The sequence below is a fragment of the Echeneis naucrates genome, chromosome 10 (genome assembly GCF_900963305.1).
Source record: "Echeneis naucrates chromosome 10, fEcheNa1.1, whole genome shotgun sequence".
Classification (NCBI taxonomy): domain Eukaryota; kingdom Metazoa; phylum Chordata; class Actinopteri; order Carangiformes; family Echeneidae; genus Echeneis; species Echeneis naucrates.
This window is the reverse complement of record NC_042520.1, coordinates 12,517,643-12,538,309: the sequence shown is the minus strand read 5'-3', so window position 1 is coordinate 12,538,309 and position 20,667 is coordinate 12,517,643. Positions and strand designations below refer to the sequence as shown.

Below are 20,667 nucleotides of genomic sequence, written 5' to 3'. Positions count from 1 at the left end.
GAATTTCAGCGCCCGAAACTATCCGACTTGCATTTGTTAGCGTTCTTGTAGGATGATGATGACAATGCAGCGGTTTTTTCAGGGCTGCTGCTTTGTTCTTTTCTTTGTTGTGGTGCAAAATGCTCACGGAGACCTGAGCTATTCTGTTCAAGAGGAGCTGAAACGCGGATCTGTTATTGGAAATGTCGCCAAGGATCTCGGGCTCGAGGTGAGCAGACTGTCTGCTCGCAAAGGTCGTGTTGACATGGAGGGGAGCGACAGACAGTATTGCGGGATTGACCCGCGAAGTGGGGATTTATTGGTCTCGGACAGAATCGACAGAGAACAGCACTGTGGAGAAAAACCTTCGTGTGTTCTCAAATTCGACCTGTTATTAGAGAATCCTTTGGAATTACACCGATTGTCGCTTCAGGTCGAAGATGTGAATGACAATGCGCCCGTTTTTCCCAAGGATATTATAAAGCTGGAAATTAGTGAGTCAGCTGATAGAGGAGCCAGATATCGAATTAACGCGGCACACGATGCGGACATAGGCAAGAACTCAGTCGAAAGCTACATTTTGCAACAAAACCCCCATTTTGTGTTGAATATTCAGATGTCGAATGCTGGTAGTAAATATGGCGAGTTGGTTTTAGACAAGGAGTTAGACCGAGAGGAGCAGCAGGAAATGAAATTATTGCTCACAGCTGTGGATGGCGGTTCTCCTCACAGATCCGGAACTGTAGTCATCCACGTTATTGTACTTGATGCTAACGATAACGCCCCCGTCTTCACGGAGGCCGTATACACAGCTGCACTACCTGAAAACTCAGCTTTGAAAACTAAAGTCATCGCTGTAAGTGCAACAGATGCAGACGAAGGAGTCAATGGGGAGGTTACATATGAATTTAGCAGACTCTCTGATAAATCACGAAAGCTTTTTTCATTGGATGAGAAAACAGGAGAAATCAGTGTGACAGGTGACATAGACTATGAAGAGGGATCCAAATACGAAGTGTTTGTGGAGGCAAAAGATGGTTATGGGCTTTCTTCAGAAGCAAAAGTGATTATTGATATTACTGATGTTAATGACAATGCTCCAGTGATCTATGTGAAATCACTGACTAACCCCATACCTGAGAACGTGTCACCTGGTACAGAGGTGGGCATCATTAACGTACAGGACAGAGACTCAGAGAGTAACAGACAGGTCCGCTGCTCCATTCAGCAAAATGTCCCCTTTAAGTTGGTTCCTTCTATTAAAAACTATTATTCTCTGGTGACCACAGGACATCTGGACCGCGAACTAGTGTCCGATTACAACATTACAATCACAGCCACTGACGAGGGCTCTCCACCTCTGTCCTCCTCTAAAACTGTAGAGTTATCTGTAGCTGACATCAACGACAACCCACCAGAGTTTGAGGAACAGTCATACAGCGCATATGTGAGTGAGAATAACAAACCCGGCTCCACTTTATGTTCCGTTAGTGCTGCAGACCCCGACTGGAGACAAAACGGTACAGTGATTTATTCTCTGTTACCTGCTGAGGTGAACGGTGCCCAGGTGTCCTCCTATGTGTCCGTTAACGGAGACACGGGGGTGATCCACGCTGTGAGGTCGTTTGATTATGAACAGCTGAGGAGCTTTAAAGTCCAGGTGATGGCCAGAGACAACGGTTCTCCTCCGCTCAGCAGCAACGTGACCGTCAGCGTGTTCATCTCGGATGTGAACGACAACTCTCCTCAGATACTGTACCCCGCCCCGGAGGGCAACTCCTTCATGACCGAGCTGGTCCCCAAAACTGCACACGGAGGCTCTCTGGTGTCCAAAGTGATAGCGGTGGACGCGGACTCCGGACAGAACGCCTGGCTGTCCTATCATATAGTGAAATCCACCGATCCGGGACTTTTCTCTATCGGTGTCCACAGCGGAGAGATCAGGACACAGCGGGACATTTCTGAGTCTGACAGCATGAAACAGAACCTGATTGTGGCAGTGAAAGATAACGGACAGCCCTCTCTGTCTGCCACCTGCTCCGTGTATTTACTGATTTCTGATAACTTGGCTGAGGTGCCAGAACTGAAGGATATTTCTTATGACGAGAAGAACTCCAAACTGACCTCTTATCTGATCATCGCTCTGGTGTCTGTGTCCACCTTTTTCCTGACCTTCATCATCATCATCCTGGGTGTGAGGTTTTGTCGCAGGAGAAAGCCCAGACTGTTGTTTGATGGAGCAGTCGCCATCCCCAGCGCTTATCTCCCTCCTAACTACGCAGATGTTGACGGAACAGGAACTTTACGCAGCACTTACAATTATGACGCCTACCTGACAACAGGTTCAAGAACCAGTGACTTTAAGTTTGTGACGTCTTACAATGACAACACGCTGCCTGCTGACCAGACTCTGAAAAAAAGCCCATCAGACTTTGCGGAAGTGTTTGGACACTGTGATTCTTCTCCTGAGGTAGGAACATTTTGAATATCATTAGAATGAGTTTGAACGCTTTGAGGTTGTATTGTCCAATATTTAGTAATAGATCTTTGAATAAGTCTTGCGGCTCTTTCGAAATCTTGATTTTTACAAGACCTTAGATTTTTGCTATGAACCAATCTCGTCGTGTGAAATTCTTTATAAAATGTACTTGATCAATTTGAGCTTCAATGAATGTCCTTAGATTGAATCCATCAAGGTTACTTGTTTCTGGGGGTACACGGATCCTTAATGTTAGTCCCTGTCCTTCGTGCTGTTTTGTATTTTATATTCTCTCGCATTCCTAAAGACAGATTTTTAATTTCTTTGCTTTTATTTTCGCCCATTTCTTAATTCAGTTTTCTATAAACTAGTTCTGCAGAAGTGTTTTTGGGCTTTGAGGATTTTGAACGATAATTTTTTAACTCAACCTGTTGTCATTGTTAGACCTTCTTCTGGATCCAAGACCATCAGGTTTTTAGTTTTAGCAGTTTTCGGATAATATAACCATCATGAGAATGGACTGTGATCGTACTATTTTGTTGGTGGAGCCTCCTTTTATAGCCTTGTTGCATACTTTCAGTCTGTCCTTAATATGCCATGATAAATTTCTTTACTTTTTTTTTTGATAAATAGATCCATTATAATCACAATAGAGTGAAGATTAATAATCAATTCAAGCAAGACTTTTTTTTGTCAAAATAGAATTATATGTCGTCGTGTTCTATCTGATGAATTTTCATTGTTGTAACTTAAGAAGTTCACATCCATCCCTGTTTCTCTGACCTTTTTAAATGCTAATTTGCAGCTCTCGGCTTGTTTAACATTTTCCAATCCTCGGAGGAAAATGTGTTGTATTTCAATAATTTTTATTATGTTAGTTAATGTGCCACCAAAAAAAAAAAAAAATCTTCCATTTCCGATGTTTCAGAGTTTAATTATCTTGTCTTAATAGTCAATGGAGACTCATGCATGAATAGAATTATATCTAATCTTTTTCTGGGCTCTTATGACCTTTATAATAATATAGTTTTCCTTTGGAGGGTTCAAACTAACAAATTGAGACAGATTTATCTCTGAAATCACACATGGCTTCAGTAGAACAAATAGGGAAATATGTGATCACCTCTTGACGGGTATCAGTTCTCGAGACGGTTTGAAGTGGACTAAGTAACAAAGCAACGTGTTTTTTTTCCTTATTCAAAGCAATAGCCGAGAAGTAGAGTCGATATTTCAAATATGAACACAGATGAAAAATAAGGCTGAGATTCTTGCTATGTCTAAAAAGTTACTCATGGTGTCAGTGTGCACCACTGAATAAGAAGGCGCGGTCATTCTCCTCCCTTCACTATCAACGAATTTAAAACCTGATTCTGTTTTCGTGCCGCAGTTAACAAAAGCCTCATCTTGTGTGGCGTTTTGAATTATTAGAAGAATTCGTGGAAGGATCGTTGATATTTTCATCTTAACAGCTGTATTAATAGATGCGCTCTTTCACGGACTAACAATGGAATGTGGCAGATTTCAGCTGCACTGTGGCCTTGCTTTATTTTTTCTTGCACTCCTCCCCGTTTTCGCAGACGTGAACTACTCTGTTCGGGAGGAAATGAAACGCGGATCTGTAATCGGAAATATTGCAAAGGATCTGGGACTTGATTTGGGCAGACTGTCCGCTCGTAAAGCTCGTGTGGATACAGAGGACAGCAGCGTTAAGTACTGCAGTGTAAACCTCAACACCGGGGACCTGGTTGTTCAAGAACGGATTGACAGAGAAGGGCTTTGTGGGAAAAAGGCATCGTGTGTTCTAAAGCAGGAACTTGTTTTGGAAAATCCATTAGAGCTGCACCGTATTAGTATCCGTGTTCAGGATGTTAATGATAATTCACCTCAGTTTAAAGAAGAGTCACTACATTTTGAAATTCAGGAATCAGCAATCAAGGGTTCACGTTTTCTGCTGGATGAAGCGCACGATGGAGACATCGGTGAAAATGCCGTGCAGGGCTACTCCCTTCAGGAGAACGAACATTTCAAACTAAATATTCAGTCAAAGGCCGGTGGAAGAAAATACGGCGAGCTAGTGTTAGACAAAGAATTAGACAGGGAGGACAAAAAAGAGGTGATGTTGTTGCTCACTGCATTTGATGGCGGGTCTCCTCAGAGATCAGGCTCTGTGGTCATACACATCACTGTGCTGGATGCTAATGATAATGTACCAGTGTTTAGTCAGAGCGTTTATAAAGCCAGTCTGCCTGAAAACTCTCCTCTGGACACACTGGTGATCACAGTGAGTGCAACTGATGCAGACGAAGGAGTGAACGGGGAGGTAACTTACGGATTTGACCATGTTTCAGATGAAAACCAAATATTCTCTCTACACCCCAAAACTGGTGACGTGAAAGTGGCTGGAGCCATTGATTACGAAAAAGAGTCGTCCTATGAAATGCAGATCAGTGCAAAAGATGGTCTGGGATCGGCCTCGTATGCAACTCTGATAATAGAAATTACTGATATGAATGATAATGCTCCAGTGATCTATGTGAAATCACTGACTAACCCCATACCTGAGAACGTGTCACCTGGTACAGAGGTGGGCATCATTAACGTACAGGACAGAGACTCAGAGAGTAACAGACAGGTCCGCTGCTCCATTCAGCAAAATGTCCCCTTTAAGTTGGTTCCTTCTATTAAAAACTATTATTCTCTGGTGACCACAGGACAGCTGGACCGTGAATTCGTGTCTGATTACAACATTACAATCACAGCTACTGACGAGGGCTCTCCACCTCTGTCCTCCTCTAAAACTGTAGAGTTATCTGTAGCTGACATCAACGACAACCCACCAGAGTTTGAGGAACAGTCATACAGCGCATATGTGAGTGAGAATAACAAACCCGGCTCCACTTTATGTTCCGTTAGTGCTGCAGACCCCGACTGGAGACAAAACGGTACAGTGATTTATTCTCTGTTACCTGCTGAGGTGAACGGTGCCCAGGTGTCCTCCTATGTGTCCGTTAACGGAGACACGGGGGTGATCCACGCTGTGAGGTCGTTTGATTATGAACAGCTGAGGAGCTTTAAAGTCCAGGTGATGGCCAGAGACAACGGTTCTCCTCCGCTCAGCAGCAACGTGACCGTCAGCGTGTTCATCTCGGATGTGAACGACAACTCTCCTCAGATACTGTACCCCGCCCCGGAGGGCAACTCCTTCATGACCGAGCTGGTCCCCAAAGCTGCACACGGAGGCTCTCTGGTGTCCAAAGTGATAGCGGTGGACGCGGACTCCGGACAGAACGCCTGGCTGTCCTATCATATAGTGAAATCCACCGATCCGGGACTTTTCTCTATCGGTGTCCACAGCGGAGAGATCAGGACACAGCGGGACATTTCTGAGTCTGACAGCATGAAACAGAACCTGATTGTGGCAGTGAAAGATAACGGACAGCCCTCTCTGTCTGCCACCTGCTCCGTGTATTTACTGATTTCTGATAACTTGGCTGAGGTGCCAGAACTGAAGGATATTTCTTATGACGAGAAGAACTCCAAACTGACCTCTTATCTGATCATCGCTCTGGTGTCTGTGTCCACCTTTTTCCTGACCTTCATCATCATCATCCTGGGTGTGAGGTTTTGTCGCAGGAGAAAGCCCAGACTGTTGTTTGATGGAGCAGTCGCCATCCCCAGCGCTTATCTCCCTCCTAACTACGCAGATGTTGACGGAACAGGAACTTTACGCAGCACTTACAATTATGACGCCTACCTGACAACAGGTTCAAGAACCAGTGACTTTAAGTTTGTGACGTCTTACAATGACAACACGCTGCCTGCTGACCAGACTCTGAAGAAAAGCCCATCAGACTTTGCTGAAGTGTTTGGACACTGTGATTCTTCTCCTGAGGTAAGAACAGCAGTCACGTGCACTTTCACACTTAAGTTTTTCATTTAATTACTTTTCCATTGTACGAAGATGAAACTGGATTTACCTTTATTCAATTTTGTGCAGATGTTCCTTGCTGTTGTTGTTTTTTCTTCTTCTGAACACATAGTTTACTTTTTTCTATTTCCTTCCCATTACCAAAGCCTTTGCTCACTAAGCATTTATGAATCTTTAAAATGAAGGTCAATCTTTGTGCTTGTTTGTGTTGAACAGAAGAATTTGCTGCTTTTCTCGGTGCTGAATCTTACCTTTGGTATTGTGGTGCAACTGTCAATAACCCCTCTTTTATCTCTTTGACGAGGAAAAAGTTTCAAGTTTTGGAGAGAAAGTTTTTTCACATTTTTAGCAATGGTTTTGTAGTGGAATAGTTGTGTTACTTGTATTTTATTAAATAGTGCAGCACACAGATCACCGTCTGGTGGTTTGTAGTGTTTGTTATTGAATGAGGTGAAAAGTCATATCTCACTCGTTCGCTCTATTAATGAAAAGTCACCACAGTTTCATGTAGCATCAATCAAAATGGAAATTAGAGATCTGAGGTGGACCTATATGTCTGCAATGGTTCCAGGAGGACCTCATTAATGCATACACTGAGACTGTGAGATTATAAAATGATCATCTGTCCCACGTTATTTTCTACAAGACATATCAAATGTTATAAGTGTTTCATCAGAGTCAAAGAACAATTCAAACGAAGACTAACCTCCCTTGTGCTGCTGTGCAGCCACTGAGGTTTGTGTAGTTTCCATTTTTTCAGTTTTTGTTTCACCTGAAATTACATTTAATACGTTGCTGCTAATGTCTGCTCATGTTTGCTAAAGTGGCTCATGTGCATGTAGCTACAAGGTTATTAGTGAACAAACACAAACTTTAAGACTCAGCTAATTCATACTGTACAAATAACATAAGTGTTTCACAAGAAAACAAACATCTTATTTTACAGAGAGGCGAAAATTATTTCATATTTAAAAAGAGAGACATTCCATATATTGTAAAAGGAAAACATTTAGGTGAACGCAGCTTTGGTGTGAATGTGTTGAGTCAGATCTGTCCTGCGCTTTGGATCTCTGTCCTTGGTGCTGAAAGTTGCCAATTCTTCTTTTGTACTTCTTCGGTGAAACTTAACCTTGTCGTTAATATTTAAGCTCTTTGGTGTCGTTTCGTTTCCTCAGTAGGTTTCTTAACACACGTGATTGACATGTATATTATATTTGTGTTGTAGGATTATTCGTTTCTCGGCCGAAATAACAACGCAAATTAATATTTACATTGAGATAATGTGTTTGTGCCCAGTGAGTAGCATTCCATGTTGAAATTTCATAAACATTTACTTTTATGTTGTCTAGTAACACTTATCTTGATATGGAGAGTTTATTATGATTTTATGTAGTAGTGAATTTAAAAGGACTTTTTTTAAACAGCTGCAACGTGAAGCGCATACTTATTTTTATTGTATTTATTTTTGTTTGTGTTGGTGACAGAAAATGTGTCAATGTTTAATATTCTAATCCGTATTCTGGTGTTTTCTGGGGAAAGCTGGTGACCAAACTATACATATTGTGATAATTTTTACCCAGATAGAAGGATATTTTTGAAACGTTCTTGCCGAACATATATCAGACGTGATCTGTAATTCAACATAATTTTCATTCACATCTAGGTGATGTTGCTTTCCTTGTTTCCAATGATTTCTTCATTTTGAGACAGTCTAGATTATAATTCCTGATAACAGTACGATCAACGTTACAGAAAGCAAGAGGAAAACATTATTATCATGATTATTATTATTATTATTATTAGTACTATTACAAATGAATTGGTCATCTACTGAGCACTGCTATATTAAATTTTTACTCAGGGTGTCAGTATATACCAGCTATGGAGTTGTGGCTCAGCTTCCTTTGCACACCACCCATAATTGGGACCGACCAGCCCTGTGTCCGTACAGACTTCAACAAAGACGACTAATGCGGTGAAGCCGATTTATTGACCGAGTGACGAATTTCAGCGCCCGAAACTATCCGACTTGCATTTGTTAGCGCTCTTGTAGGATGATGATGACAATGCAGCGGTTTTTTCAGGGCTGCTGCTTTGTTCTTTTCTTTGTTGTGGTGCAAAATGCTCACGGAGACCTGAGCTATTCTGTTCAAGAGGAGCTGAAACGCGGATCTGTTATTGGAAATGTCGCCAAGGATCTCGGGCTCGAGGTGAGCAGACTGTCTGCTCGCAAAGGTCGTGTTGACATGGAGGGGAGCGACAGACAGTATTGCGGGATTGACCCGCGAAGTGGGGATTTATTGGTCTCGGACAGAATCGACAGAGAACAGCACTGTGGAGAAAAACCTTCGTGTGTTCTCAAATTCGACTTGTTATTAGAGAATCCTTTGGAATTACACCGATTGTCGCTTCAGGTCGAAGATGTGAATGACAATGCGCCCGTTTTTCCCAAGGATATTATAAAGCTGGAAATTAGGGAGTCAGCTGTTAGAGGAGCCAGATATCGAATTAACGCGGCACACGATGCGGACATAGGCAAGAACTCAGTCGAAAGCTACATTTTGCAACAAAACCCCCATTTTGTGTTGAATATTCAGACGTCGAATGCTGGTAGTAAATATGGCGAGTTGGTTTTAGACAAGGAGTTAGACCGAGAGGAGCAGCAGGAAATGAAATTATTGCTCACAGCTGTGGATGGCGGTTCTCCTCAGAGATCCGGAACTGTAGTCATCCACGTTATTGTACTTGATGCTAACGATAACGCCCCCGTCTTCACGGAGGCCGTATACACAGCTGCACTACCTGAAAACTCAGCTTTGAAAACTAAAGTCATCGCTGTAAGTGCAACAGATGCAGACGAAGGAGTCAATGGGGAGGTTACATATGAATTTAGCAGACTCTCTGATAAATCACGAAAGCTTTTTTCATTGGATGAGAAAACAGGAGAAATCAGTGTGACAGGTGACATAGACTATGAAGAGGGATCCAAATACGAAGTGTTTGTGCAGGCAAAAGATGGTTATGGGCTTTCTTCAGAAGCAAAAGTGATTATTGATATTACTGATGTTAATGACAATGCTCCAGTGATCTATGTGAAATCACTGACTAACCCCATACCTGAGAACGTGTCACCTGGTACAGAGGTGGGCATCATTAACGTACAGGACAGAGACTCAGAGAGTAACAGACAGGTCCGCTGCTCCATTCAGCAAAATGTCCCCTTTAAGTTGGTTCCTTCTATTAAAAACTATTATTCTCTGGTGACCACAGGACAGCTGGACCGTGAACTAGTGTCTGATTACAACATTACAATCACAGCCACTGACGAGGGCTCTCCACCTCTGTCCTCCTCTAAAACTGTAGAGTTATCTGTAGCTGACATCAACGACAACCCACCAGAGTTTGAGGAACAGTCATACAGCGCATATGTGAGTGAGAATAACAAACCCGGCTCCACTTTATGTTCCGTTAGTGCTGCAGACCCCGACTGGAGACAAAACGGTACAGTGATTTATTCTCTGTTACCTGCTGAGGTGAACGGTGCCCAGGTGTCCTCCTATGTGTCCGTTAACGGAGACACGGGGGTGATCCACGCTGTGAGGTCGTTTGATTATGAACAGCTGAGGAGCTTTAAAGTCCAGGTGATGGCCAGAGACAACGGTTCTCCTCCGCTCAGCAGCAACGTGACCGTCAGCGTGTTCATCTCGGATGTGAACGACAACTCTCCTCAGATACTGTACCCCGCCCCGGAGGGCAACTCCTTCATGACCGAGCTGGTCCCCAAAGCTGCACACGGAGGCTCTCTGGTGTCCAAAGTGATAGCGGTGGACGCGGACTCCGGACAGAACGCCTGGCTGTCCTATCATATAGTGAAATCCACTGATCCGGGACTTTTCTCTATCGGTGTCCACAGCGGAGAGATCAGGACACAGCGGGACATTTCTGAGTCTGACAGCATGAAACAGAACCTGATTGTGGCAGTGAAAGATAACGGACAGCCCTCTCTGTCTGCCACCTGCTCCGTGTATTTACTGATTTCTGATAACTTGGCTGAGGTGCCAGAACTGAAGGATATTTCTTATGACGAGAAGAACTCCAAACTGACCTCTTATCTGATCATCGCTCTGGTGTCTGTGTCCACCTTTTTCCTGACCTTCATCATCATCATCCTGGGTGTGAGGTTTTGTCGCAGGAGAAAGCCCAGACTGTTGTTTGATGGAGCAGTCGCCATCCCCAGCGCTTATCTCCCTCCTAACTACGCAGATGTTGACGGAACAGGAACTTTACGCAGCACTTACAATTATGACGCCTACCTGACAACAGGTTCAAGAACCAGTGACTTTAAGTTTGTGACGTCTTACAATGACAACACGCTGCCTGCTGATCAGACTCTGAAGAAAAGCCCATCAGACTTTGCTGAAGTGTTTGGACACTGTGATTCTTCTCCTGAGGTAGGAACAACAGTCACTTTTTTAACTTTATTGTATTCTTTCCCAACGATGACCATCATAACAGAGTTTTTTTCTTATTGTATCTCTCTCCTTTTTTAGAAATACAGTTTTAAATAACACAAAGAACGACTTTTTTGGGGGGGAATTTTGAATTTCTTCAAGTCACATTAACAGATTGTGTCAACCTAAAAGGAACCAAAATTTCGTTTCATTGTACTCTCTGTGCGTAAAAGAAAAAATATATAATGGAGCGTTGTATTCCTTTATATTTAAGCTTTGTTGGGTGTCTCGCTCTTTCTTTTTTTCTTAAGTCCTATTTTTGGTCACATCGTGTCGGGGCTCTTCGTGTGTATCCGGGCTGTGCTGCCTTTTGTGCTCTGTCTTTTCCTTGGTGCTGACTTATATTTTTGATATATGTCCTGGACCAGTTTGCCAAGTAGAGATTTTCTTCTGTCTGACCATAGATTTTGCAGTTTTGCTGATCATTGTTCACCTTACACGTAAAAATATTTAGATGATGTCCAACTCTGAGACGTTTTCCTCTGACACAGTGTTGAACATCTCTACGCTTGTGATCGCACTGTCTCTTCTAAAGAGTTACTTTTAATTACATTTCACATACTCTGTTCATGGTTATAAAGACCGATCAACCTGGAGATATATTTTTATTTCAACGTTTTTACTCTAATATCTCCATTCTTTGCGTCATTGCAGGAAATTCCAAAGATCCACGATATTATTATTATTTTTTTATTTTTTATTTTTTTGCACCAGTGATACACGAGCAATAGATGTGAACGCGAAAAAGAGATATTTTGAGATATACATTTTTCAGTTTAAATGCAATATGTTAGAATAGCGGCTGTTGAAGGGTCTCTGAGAAAAACTTAGATTTTAGCCAAACTTAGTTTCTTTCTTGTTGTATTTCACAGTTCCGCTAAATAAGTAATACAATAATTTTGTTTTCCTGATTGTGTCACGGCTGTTGATTGTTTTCCAGTCTTTCCTACAACCAAACCTCAATCAGTGGACCACTACGCTATGTTCAAAACGGATTTTGCGTATTTCAACCGCTGAGGTTCATCACAATAATGATTAAAACGGTATTTTAATATTCATTAAGTTGTTTTGACGCAGTCATGTTGAGACTTTTCTTTGCACTTTGGGAGTTAAATACATTGCTGGCCTTTTCATTACTTCTCCCGGTTGATCAACAATTTTGCATTAGTCATTTCTCTAAATACATATTGATGTCACTGTGGTGAACAAACCTGTTGTTAATATAGTCTTTGGCGCCACAGCTCTTCGATCTTCCGCCTCTAATAGTCAACTGAAGGTCCAATGCCATCATCTAGAATGTATATATCACTATTTGATTTACGGGGTTCTCTTAAAAACAGAAACCCATTTACTGAGTGAAACACTTGAAAAAAAAATCTATTTGCCTTGTCATAGCTAAACAAATGCTCGTGGTGTCAGTGTGTACCATAAAACGAGATGTCAGACTCATACTCCACCCTTGACTGTCAACGAATTCAAAATCCGATTCTTCTATTGTGCTGCAGTTCAGAAGAACGCTTCGTATCATGACCGCAGCTTGAGGATTTTGTATTTTGGAGGAAATCGTTGCTTTGACATATTCGGACACATTTCTGAGCAGCTGTGCTCCTTCTATCAGTCACGATGGGAGAAAACGCACTCGCACTGCACTACGGCCTTGCCTTTATTTTTCTTGTCTTGTGTTTAGTCAACGGAGACGTGAGCTACTCTGTTCCAGAGGAGATGAAACGCGGATCTGTAATCGGAAATATTGCAAAGGATCTGGGACTTGATTTGGGCAGACTGTCCGCTCGTAAAGCTCGTGTGGATACAGAGGACAGCAGCGTTAAGTACTGCAGTGTAAACCTCAACACCGGGGACCTGGTTGTTCAAGAACGGATTGACAGAGAAGGGCTTTGTGGGAAAAAGGCATCGTGTGTTCTAAAGCAGGAACTTGTTTTGGAAAATCCATTAGAGCTGCACCGTATTAGTATCCGTGTTCAGGATGTTAATGATAATTCACCTCAGTTTAAAGAAGATTCATTAAATTTTGAAATTCAGGAATCGGCAGACAAGGGTGAACGGTTTCTTCTTGGGGAGGCTCATGATGCAGACATCGGTGAAAATGCTGTTCAGGGCTACACCCTTCAGCAGAATGATCACTTCAGATTAGATGTGAAAACAAAAGCTGGTGGGCGAAAATACTGTGAATTATTCTTAGAGAAGGAGTTGGATAGGGAAACCAAACAAGAGGTGATGTTGTTGCTCACTGCATTTGATGGCGGGTCTCCTCAGAGATCAGGCTCTGTGGTCATACACATCACTGTGCTGGATGCTAATGATAATGTACCAGTGTTTAGTCAGAGCGTTTATAAAGCCAGTCTGCCTGAAAACTCTCCTCTGGACACACTGGTGATCACAGTGAGTGCAACTGATGCAGACGAAGGAGTGAACGGGGAGGTAACTTACGGATTTGACCATGTTTCAGATGAAAATAACGACGCATTTTCTTTAAACCCAAAATCGGGTCAGGTGAAAGTAGCTGGAGCTATTGACTATGAGAAAATGACGTCTTATGAAATGCAGATCAGCGCAAAAGATGGACTTGGTTTAGTTTCATATGCAACGCTATTGGTTGAAATATCTGATATCAATGACAATGCTCCAGTGATCTATGTGAAATCACTGACTAACCCCATACCTGAGAACGTGTCACCTGGTACAGAGGTGGGCATCATTAACGTACAGGACAGAGACTCAGAGAGTAACAGACAGGTCCGCTGCTCCATTCAGCAAAATGTCCCCTTTAAGTTGGTTCCTTCTATTAAAAACTATTATTCTCTGGTGACCACAGGACAGCTGGACCGCGAACTAGTGTCTGATTACAACATTACAATCACAGCCACTGACGAGGGCTCTCCACCTCTGTCCTCCTCTAAAACTGTAGAGTTATCTGTAGCTGACATCAACGACAACCCACCAGAGTTTGAGGAACAGTCATACAGCGCATATGTGAGTGAGAATAACAAACCCGGCTCCACTTTATGTTCCGTTAGTGCTGCAGACCCCGACTGGAGACAAAACGGTACAGTGATTTATTCTCTGTTACCTGCTGAGGTGAACGGTGCCCAGGTGTCCTCCTATGTGTCCGTTAACGGAGACACGGGGGTGATCCACGCTGTGAGGTCGTTTGATTATGAACAGCTGAGGAGCTTTAAAGTCCAGGTGATGGCCAGAGACAACGGTTCTCCTCCGCTCAGCAGCAACGTGACCGTCAGCGTGTTCATCTCGGATGTGAACGACAACTCTCCTCAGATACTGTACCCCGCCCCGGAGGGCAACTCCTTCATGACCGAGCTGGTCCCCAAAGCTGCACACGGAGGCTCTCTGGTGTCCAAAGTGATAGCGGTGGACGCGGACTCCGGACAGAACGCCTGGCTGTCCTATCATATAGTGAAATCCACTGATCCGGGACTTTTCTCTATCGGTGTCCACAGCGGAGAGATCAGGACACAGCGGGACATTTCTGAGTCTGACAGCATGAAACAGAACCTGATTGTGGCAGTGAAAGATAACGGACAGCCCTCTCTGTCTGCCACCTGCTCCGTGTATTTACTGATTTCTGATAACTTGGCTGAGGTGCCAGAACTGAAGGATATTTCTTATGACGAGAAGAACTCCAAACTGACCTCTTATCTGATCATCGCTCTGGTGTCTGTGTCCACCTTTTTCCTGACCTTCATCATCATCATCCTGGGTGTGAGGTTTTGTCGCAGGAGAAAGCCCAGACTGTTGTTTGATGGAGCAGTCGCCATCCCCAGCGCTTATCTCCCTCCTAACTACGCAGATGTTGACGGAACAGGAACTTTACGCAGCACTTACAATTATGACGCCTACCTGACAACAGGTTCAAGAACCAGTGACTTTAAGTTTGTGACGTCTTACAATGACAACACGCTGCCTGCTGACCAGACTCTGAAGAAAAGCCCATCAGACTTTGCTGAAGTGTTTGGACACTGTGATTCTTCTCCTGAGGTAGGAACAACAGTCACGTGCACTTTCACACTTAAGTTTTTCATTTAATTACTGTTCCGGTGTACGAAGAGGAAACTGGATTTTCCTTTCTTCAATTTTGTGCAGATTTTCCTCACTGTTGTTGCTTTTTCTTCTTCTGAAGACGTAGTTTACTTTTCTCTATTTCCTTCCCATTACCAAAGCCTTTGTTCACTAAGCATTTATGAATCTTTAAAGTGAAGACCAGTCTTTGTGTTTGTCGTTTGTGTTGAACAGAAGAAGTTGCTGCTTTTCTCGGTGCTGAAAAGTTTCATGTTTTGGAGAGCGTGTTTTTCACTTTTTTAGCAAAGTCAGACACCAAAGATTTTTATGTTCAGTCTTTGGGAGATGGTCTGATGGATAATATCCAGGGTATGATTTGTATGCACATTTTTCACACCCATTAAACTGCATGTCACTGGTAGATTTTTCAGACTTTGGACAGGTTTGGTGAGAGGAAGTTTGTAGTTCCATACATAACTTGTTTAGAGACGATGTCATGGGGCATTAAGGTGCTGCACAAAGTCTGTCTTCCTCAAAGGTTAGGGGATCTTTAACAAATGATTTTCCATCTAAGGTCCTACTGATGGAGAGGACTGTGTGCTTTGTGACATGTTTGATTCTGGGAATCATGTATAATGTCCATCACCGTTATTCTTTATCTATATGTGATGATGGGCTTGTGTTTCTGAAAGAGAGTACATAATATGGAGCTCTGAAGATGTGTGTGAGTATTTGTTGGTTTTGTAGTGTGAAATTATTGTGTTGGTTGTATTTTATTAAATACTGCAGCACACAGATCACCGTCTGGTGGTTTGTAGTGTTTGTTATTGAAGGAGGTGAAAAGTCATATCTCTCTCTCTTTTCTTTCTGTCTTCGTGGGTTTGTGATTAAGTAGTTAGTCCATACATTTCTTCTTTCCAGCATATTTTTGCATTTGTTATGAATATTTTCTGGATGAATCTTGTTCCGTTTTTTATTATGACAGATCATAATATCATGTTGTCTCAATATGATGTTCGGTGTTGGTTTATAAGAGGTTATATGTGTCTGATACGTAGTTTAGTGTTGGATGATTGAACTTTCTTGACTAAATTGGCTTTTCATGTCATTCAGAGGAATTTGCTCTTTAGATACCACTGAACAGTAGCTTTAATCTTACTGATGAATGAGTGCAACTCGTCTGAGATTATAACAACAATATGCTTCTTATGTGCACAGTTTTTCATGTGTTAAAATGGTGGATGAAATTTTTGACTAATTTAATGAATTCCTCCGTAATTCAAGGTGCTAGTTATATCAATTAACGGATTATTGTGACTATCAGTTTTGATATTAATTATATAATTGGTATTTTTTCATGTTTACAGTTTGCTGTTTCCTCATTCTCACTCATGGTGTCGCTATTCACTAATCTAAATGAAACCTGCACTCCACCCTTTAATGTGTAGACCAAGAAAAGACCAGATTTCTGGTTGGTGTTGGTACCACGAATCCTCCACAGGGACGGTTGGGTGCTCTGTATTTCAGCTGATTTTTACGGTGAATATTCAGTTTGAAATCTAAACGCTATCATTTCTCAGTACCAACGCATCGCCATGATGGTGGATCAAATGTGGTGCTTACTTTTTTTTCTACTGTGGCAAGCAGCGAATGGAGACGTGAGCTATTCTCTTCAGGAAGAAATGAAGCGAGGATCTCACATTGGGAATATAGCGAAGGATCTGAATCTGGACTCGGGTAAACTGTCCTCGAGGAATGCCCGTGTTGATTCGGAGGGGAATCGTAAACGGTACTGTGACATCAACCTCAGTACCGGGGATTTGATTGTCGCAGACAGGATTGACCGAGAGGAGCTTTGTGGAGAAAAGGTGTCGTGTGTAATAAAACGCGACCTCGTACTGGAGAATCCATTGGAACTGCATCCTTTCAGTCTCCATGTTCAAGATATTAATGATAACTCACCGCATTTTAACGAAGAATCTATCAATATAGAAATTCAAGAGTCAGCAGACAGAGGAGCTCGTTTTGTGATCGAGGGGGCGCACGATGCGGATGTCGGACAAAATGCTGTTCAACACTACAACCTGAAGAAGAATGATCATTTCATTTTGGCCACTAATGGAAACACAATAGAGCTCGTTCTTGATAAAGAGCTCGATCGTGAAAAACAAGACGAAATTAATTTGCTCCTCACAGCTTTGGATGGAGGTTCCCCTCAGAGATCAGGCTCTGTGGTCATTCACGTCACTGTGCTGGATGCTAATGATAACGCCCCAGTGTTTAGTCAGGCCGTTTATAAAGCCAGTCTGCCTGAAAACTCTCCTTTAGACACTGTGGTGGTCACAGTGAGCGCCACTGATGCAGACGAGGGAGTGAATGGAGATGTGACATATGACTTTAGCCATGTTTCAGAGGATGTGAAGAAAGTTTTTAGTATTGATCGCAAGAATGGCAAAATAAAAGTAAATGGTCCGATGGACTTTGAAACTGTTACGTCATATGATTTGCGCGTAAAAGCAAAGGATGGTTTAGGTTTATCCTCATACACGAAGGTAACCGTTGATATCACCGATGTGAATGACAACACGCCTGTCATCTATGTCAAATCTCTTGCAAATCCAGTGCCGGAAAATGTGTCTCCCGGTACAGAGGTGGGCATCATCAATGTACAGGATGAAGATTCAGATAACAACCAAAAGACCCGCTGCTCCATTCAGCAAAATGTCCCCTTTAAGTTGGTTCCTTCTATTAAAAACTATTATTCTCTGGTGACCACAGGACAGCTGGACCGCGAACTCGTGTCTGATTACAACATTACAATCACAGCCACTGACGAGGGCTCTCCACCTCTGTCCTCCTCTAAAACTGTAGAGTTATCTGTAGCTGACATCAACGACAACCCACCAGAGTTTGAGGAACAGTCATACAGCGCATATGTGAGTGAGAATAACAAACCCGGCTCCACTTTATGTTCCGTTAGTGCTGCAGACCCCGACTGGAGACAAAACGGTACAGTGATTTATTCTCTGTTACCTGCTGAGGTGAACGGTGCCCAGGTGTCCTCCTATGTGTCCGTTAACGGAGACACGGGGGTGATCCACGCTGTGAGGTCGTTTGATTATGAACAGCTGAGGAGCTTTAAAGTCCAGGTGATGGCCAGAGACAACGGTTCTCCTCCGCTCAGCAGCAACGTGACCGTCAGCGTGTTCATCTCGGATGTGAACGACAACTCTCCTCAGATACTGTACCCCGCCCCGGAGGGCAACTCCTTCATGACCGAGCTGGTCCCCAAAGCTGCACACGGAGGCTCTCTGGTGTCCAAAGTGATAGCGGTGGACGCGGACTCCGGACAGAACGCCTGGCTGTCCTATCATATAGTGAAATCCACTGATCCGGGACTTTTCTCTATCGGTGTCCACAGCGGAGAGATCAGGACACAGCGGGACATTTCTGAGTCTGACAGCATGAAACAGAACCTGATTGTGGCAGTGAAAGATAACGGACAGCCCTCTCTGTCTGCCACCTGCTCCGTGTATTTACTGATTTCTGATAACTTGGCTGAGGTGCCAGAACTGAAGGATATTTCTTATGACGAGAAGAACTCCAAACTGACCTCTTATCTGATCATCGCTCTGGTGTCTGTGTCCACCTTTTTCCTGACCTTCATCATCATCATCCTGGGTGTGAGGTTTTGTCGCAGGAGAAAGCCCAGACTGTTGTTTGATGGAGCAGTCGCCATCCCCAGCGCTTATCTCCCTCCTAACTACGCAGATGTTGACGGAACAGGAACTTTACGCAGCACTTACAATTATGACGCCTACCTGACAACAGGTTCAAGAACCAGTGACTTTAAGTTTGTGACGTCTTACAATGACAACACGCTGCCTGCTGACCAGACTCTGAAGAAAAGCCCATCTGACTTTGCTGAAGTGTTTGGACACTGTGATTCTTCTCCTGAGGTAAGAACATCAGTCACGTGCCCTTTCACACTTAAGTTTTTCATTTAATTACTGTTCCGGTGTACGAAGAGGAAACTGGATTTTCCTTTCTTCAATTTTGTGCAAATTTTCCTCGCAGTTGTTGTTTTTTCTTCTTCTGAACACATAGTTTACTTTTTTCTATTTCCTTCCCATTACCAAAGCCTTTGTTCGCTAAGCATATATGAACCAATCTTTGTGCTTGTTTGTGTTGAACAGAAGAATTTGCTGCTTTTCTCGGTGCTGAATCTTACCTTTGGTATTGTGGTGCAACTGTCAATAACCCCTCTTTTATCTCTTTGACGAGGAAAAAGTTTCAAGTTTTGGAGAGAAAGTTTTTTTCACATTTTTAGCAATGGTTTTGTAGTGGAATAGTTGTGTTAGTTGTATTTTATTAAATACTGCAGCACACAGATCACCGTCTGGTGGTTTGTAGTGTTTGTTATTGAAGGAGGTTGAAAGTCATATCTCTCTCTCTTTTCTTTCTGTCTTCGTGGGATTGTGATTAAGTAGTTATTCCATACATTTCTTCTTTCCAGCATATTTTTGCATTTGTTATGAATATTTTCTGGATGAATCGCATTCTGTGTTTATTATCACAGAAAATAATAATAAATCGCCTTAATATGATGTTCAGTGTAGGTTTATAAGAGGTTCTATCTGTTTGTTGTTGTTTGGTTTCCTCCTACCATACAACAACATGCATGTTTCGGTTCACTGGTGGCTCTAAATTGTCTTTAGGTCTGAGTGAGAGTGGTTGTTTGTCTCTGTCTATCTCTGCATGGTGGTCCAGTGATGGACTGTTTACCTGTCTAGGGTGTACCAATATAACCAAGGACTTCAATATGGATTCATGTAAGCTGTTCTTGAGAAATTCCCGGGTTCATTTGGTGGGGGATCACAAACAATACTGTGACATCAACCTCAGTACCGATGATTTGATTGTTGTAGACAGGATTGACCGAGAAAACGTGTTGTGTGTAATAAAACGTGTCCTCGTACTGGAGAATCCATTGGAACTGCACCCTTTCAGTCTCCATGTTGAAGATATTAATGAAAAGTCACCACAGTTTCATGTAGAATCAATCAAAATGGAAATTAGAGATCTGAGGTGGACCTATATGTCTGCAATGGTTCCAGGAGGACCTCATTAATGCGTACACTGTGAGACTGTGAGATTATAAAATGATCATCTGTCCCACGTTATTTTCTACAAGACATATCAATTGTTATAAGTGTTTTATCAGAGTCAAAGAACAATTCAAACGAAGTCTAACCTCCCTTGTGCTGCTGTGCAGCCACAGAGGTTTGTGTAGTTTCCATTTTTTCAGTTTTTGTTTCACCTAAAATTACAGTTAATGCGTTGCTGCTAATGTCTGCTCATGTTTGCTAAAGTGGCTCATGTGCAAGTAGCTACAAGTTTACTCAGTGAAGTTAGAGGTTATTAGTGAACAAACACAAACTTTAAGACTCAGCTAATTCATACTGTACAAATAACATAAGTGTTTCACAAGAAAACAAACATCTTATTTTACAGAGAGGCGAAAATTATTTCATATTTAAAAAGAGACATTCCATATATTGTAAAAGGAAAATATTTAGGTGAAATTAGTTTATGTGGTATTTAATGTTTTATGTATTTTTGTGTGTTTATGTTACAGTTTGCACGTTTGCGATTTGTTTGGTAAAATAAATCCTGAGCAGCAGAATTAAAGGACAGTTGTGCTGCCATCATTACATTGCTGAGGAAGGCACAGG

General features: G+C 42.5%; 4 protein-coding genes across 5 annotated transcripts in view; all 4 read left to right on the top strand.

Annotated features, from left to right (window-relative positions):
* The first annotated feature begins 64 nt into the window (after nt 1-64).
* Nucleotides 65-20,667, top strand: part of LOC115049691 (protocadherin gamma-C5-like) — a 209,194-nt gene continuing 188,591 nt past the window's right edge. Inside the window, exon 1 of one of the 2 annotated variants that reach the window (XM_029512132.1) lies at nt 65-2,449. In XM_029512132.1, the coding sequence (XP_029367992.1) occupies nt 65-2,449 (2,385 nt within the window). Of the gene's footprint in view, nt 2,450-16,542; nt 18,892-20,667 lie in introns of those variants that run through there. The other variant, XM_029512135.1, reaches the window with a different exon arrangement.
* On the top strand, nt 2,968-7,573 carry LOC115050351 (protocadherin gamma-A11-like). The gene is made up of 3 exons (XM_029513190.1): nt 2,968-2,986; nt 4,036-6,350; nt 7,565-7,573. Exons 1-3 carry the CDS (start codon nt 2,968-2,970, stop codon nt 7,571-7,573), a joined length of 2,343 nt encoding a protein of 780 aa, XP_029369050.1.
* LOC115050350 (protocadherin gamma-A12-like) lies at nt 8,451-11,277 on the top strand. The gene is made up of 2 exons (XM_029513189.1): nt 8,451-10,837; nt 11,266-11,277. The coding sequence occupies exons 1-2, from the start codon at nt 8,453-8,455 to the stop codon at nt 11,275-11,277; spliced, it is 2,397 nt and encodes a 798-aa protein (XP_029369049.1). The 5' UTR covers nt 8,451-8,452.
* On the top strand, nt 12,508-14,959 carry LOC115050349 (protocadherin beta-15-like). Its single transcript, XM_029513188.1, has one exon. The coding sequence runs from the start codon at nt 12,521-12,523 to the stop codon at nt 14,957-14,959; it is 2,439 nt and encodes an 812-aa protein (XP_029369048.1). The 5' UTR covers nt 12,508-12,520.